General features: G+C 39.1%; 1 protein-coding gene across 1 annotated transcript; it reads left to right on the forward strand.

Moving 5' to 3' along the window:
- Positions 1 to 2,265: 2,265 nt before the first annotated feature.
- LOC130217631 (chemokine XC receptor 1) lies at positions 2,266 to 3,262 on the forward strand. Its single transcript, XM_056449771.1, has one exon. The coding sequence runs from the start codon at positions 2,315 to 2,317 to the stop codon at positions 3,260 to 3,262; it is 948 nt and encodes a 315-aa protein (XP_056305746.1). The 5' UTR covers positions 2,266 to 2,314.
- Positions 3,263 to 3,528: the final 266 nt, after the last annotated feature.

Raw genomic sequence — 3,528 nt, forward strand, 5'->3', positions numbered from 1 at the left:
ATCAGCGAATAGAAAGAGACACAAATTTATCATTTCACCGCCTTCTGAGTAACCCGAAGGTCCGTTCTGAATGAATGGTGAAAATATAAAGGGATATCAGAGCTCATTTTCAGCTAAGTTAAGGGAAACGGCACTAGTTAGCTAACGTTTTCTTTCCCAAACACACGTTTTAGATGCCATTTATCAAACTCAAGTTAATGAACTGATTCTTTCACTATATTAGACTTGTCACGTTACTGAATTAAAAGAAAATTTGTCAATTTCCCGCTAACATTTAAAGCACTGTTGATGGCTTTCTTAAAACAGCGCTGATTGGCCATTGTGTTCACGTGCTCAACAGATATGCTTGTGATTGGCCGAGAAGGTCATCAGTTCACCCTCCGCTGTTTACTGAGCACAAATACAGCCGAGCGATCTGCTTGATGACTCTACTGATCCTTATGGCTGTTTCGCGCTTGCGCTCCAGTCTCCGTGTATCTGTGTTTGCACTGGGTGAAGGGCGGTAAACTGAGTGCAAACACAAGATACATGGAGACTGGATCGCGAAGCAGCCGTAAAGATCAGTCGAGTCATCCGCGCTCAGCGGCGCTTCAATTTTAACTTAGCGGGAATTATACTGTTTTAAAACTTCAGTACAGGGACAACACGAGGGTGTGCTACAGAGGACTGCAGTGTTTATCGCTCACCAAGTTACATAGGCTGAAGCAGGGAAGCGTCCCCTCTGTTTACCTGCTGCCATGAACTGAAGCCTAGGAGGACACTTGAGCATATTACTCTTACAGAGCTTGTGATGTTGTTTGATGCTAAATTGCTTTTTAATTGTTTAAATTAAACGTACTGACTGATATTAAAGTGATGTTTACACCATATCTGTATTTTGAAATCTCGGCAACAGCTGGAGGTTTGTAGTCCACAGCATGTCACTGCAATGTTTACAGTGCTGGTCCTATACTTCCGCGTTTCTTCCCACCACAGCCTCGCTTTGGTTCTTTAAAATGGCGGCTGCGTGAAATAAGCGTATGTTTGAGCATGCCAAATTCTGTCATAGGGCACTGTGAAAAGGGGCGGGACTAAACAAGATAATTAGACATTTTAAAAAGCAAGCAATGGGTTCATATTTTAAATTTCTGTCCAGAGAGGTCATGTTTTGATCCTTGATTGGTCTCACAGTCACGTGATGCGATTTCTGCAGGTCAGAGTTCACCAAGCTTGAACTTTGCAATGCAGCAAACTGCGAAACTTGTCGCACAAGCTTGCGTTTCAGGTCTGACGCATTCGCGTGTGTATGAATGAAAGTCTATGGGTTAAAAAGTCCAGTGTGACCGCAGCTTTACCTGTAGGTTTTAAACAAGTCTGAAGCACTCGGTTAAATTAGTTTGATCAGGTGTGTTTAGGGTTGAAACTAAACTGTGCAGAGCTGCAGCCCTCTAGGATAGCCCTCATAACCTCTATGTGGGTTAAAGCATAAATATTATATTGAACATTTATTATACATGTTATTTTATCAATGGAACATTACATTTTTATAATTATCTATACCAAGTTTACATCCAGCAGATAAATTCTGACTTTTTCATTGAGAATTTGACTTTATTTACCAGAATTCTGAGTTTGTATCCCACAATTCTGACTTCAGATATTCAGAATTGTGATATAATATTAATATTTCGGTTGTACTTTTTACATGCCCCGTTTCTCATTTCAAAATTGCTTAAGTAGAATAGTTACTGTAAAGATCATAACACCACTTCAGTTTCCTCTGCACGCGAGATGAAAAGATCAAAAGTCTGAGGTTTCGAGGGAGGAGTCCGAGATCAATCATGTTTCTCATGTTACTGCATTGAATAGGTACGCTCTTTACAATCACAATGATTTTATTTGATCTGAAGATACATCACAAAGATGGCATCAACGGCCTGAGAAAAACATTTCATGGGACTGTGATGAATAAAAGTTGATGAAATCTAGTTAATCTTATACTACAGATTGTAGTCATGTGCACTGGTGGGTAATTTGCTCTTTGGATCATTCTTGTGCTTCAGATCATCAGGAGTTCAGGTAAGCATTGTTTTAACATATCTTCATGTGACCAAGTTGAAGTATTTTTCCCTAAATGAAAAGTCTGAGACTGCATTTATGCCTTCAAACATATTGACAAGTTGTTGTTTTTGGAGCGAATTTTACATTTAAATTTACATTTAGCTAAATAATACAACAATTTAGCAAATTTTAATTTGTTTTATTCAAAAATTTCAGTGTACAAAGAGTAAAAAACTAAAGCTGGAAAGAGCTGATCTGTCATTTCCAGAACACAATGACTGATGAGAACACAACTTACGACTACGATGAAGACTATGAGGACCAGTTGTGCCGCAAAGACGACGTGGTCAAACTTGGATCCATTATTATCCCGCTCTTTTTCTCTATAGTGGTTGTGATGAGCTGCATTGGGAACGTCCTCGTCTTGATCATCCTGGCGCTTTACGAGAGTCTTAAATCCTTGACCAATGTGTTCATCCTCAATTTAGCTCTGTCAGATCTGCTCTTCACCTTTGGTCTTCCGTTCTGGGCTTCATACTTCATCCATGGTTGGACATTTGGAGAGATTGGCTGTAAAGCGGTCAAGTTTCTGTTCTACGTGGGCTTTTACAGCAGCGTGTTGTTCTTGACTCTCATGACCATTCAGCGCTACATGGCAGTGGTTCATCCTCTGTCCGACTGGGAGAAATGCAGATGTTTTTCAGTCGCTCCCTATATCATTTGGATGATGAGTGGAACGGCTGCGCTGGTCGGTGCACTTCAGAGCAAAGTCATGAAAGATCTGAACAACACATACTGTGAATATGAAAGTATTCCAGTCAAATCAGGCATTGCTTATTTTCAAAATGCTTTTTTCTTTGCTGCATTTATATTTGTGGGGTTTTGCTATCGTCGAATGTGTTTGGCAATAACAAAATCTCACTCTCGTGACACACACAGAACTGTTAGACTAACATTTCTCATTGCACTGTTGCTATTTTTCAGTTGGACTCCATATAACATTGCTATGTTCCTGAGATCTTTGACCGATCAGAATATCTATCCATTTACCATCTGTGAAGTAAGCAAAACAGTCGACTACGCATATTACGTTTGCCGACTGATAGCTTTCTCACACTGTAGTGTAAATCCAGCATTTTTCATTTTTGATGATGCAAATTTCTGCAAACATTTACGAATCCGTCCAAGGAAGATCATCTCAAATAATGATGTCTATGAATAATGAATGTTACTGAAAAGAAAAGTGTCCAGAATTTGTTTGCATATACAAGTACACCGCTCAAAATTCTATGTTTAAATGAATTTTTTAATTGGAGGTTTTACAGTATTATATTTGTGCCTATACATTAGATTAGTCAGTACTGAAGCCAAATCTGTAGCTAATCTAATAAAATAACTAGAACCAGAAAATCAGAGCACATCACAGCTGTCCTCAGGTCTTTACACTGGCTCCCAGTTACATTCAGAATAGATTGTAAAGTATTATTA

Source organism: Danio aesculapii, chromosome 23 (genome assembly GCF_903798145.1).
Source record: "Danio aesculapii chromosome 23, fDanAes4.1, whole genome shotgun sequence".
NCBI lineage: Eukaryota > Metazoa > Chordata > Actinopteri > Cypriniformes > Danionidae > Danio > Danio aesculapii.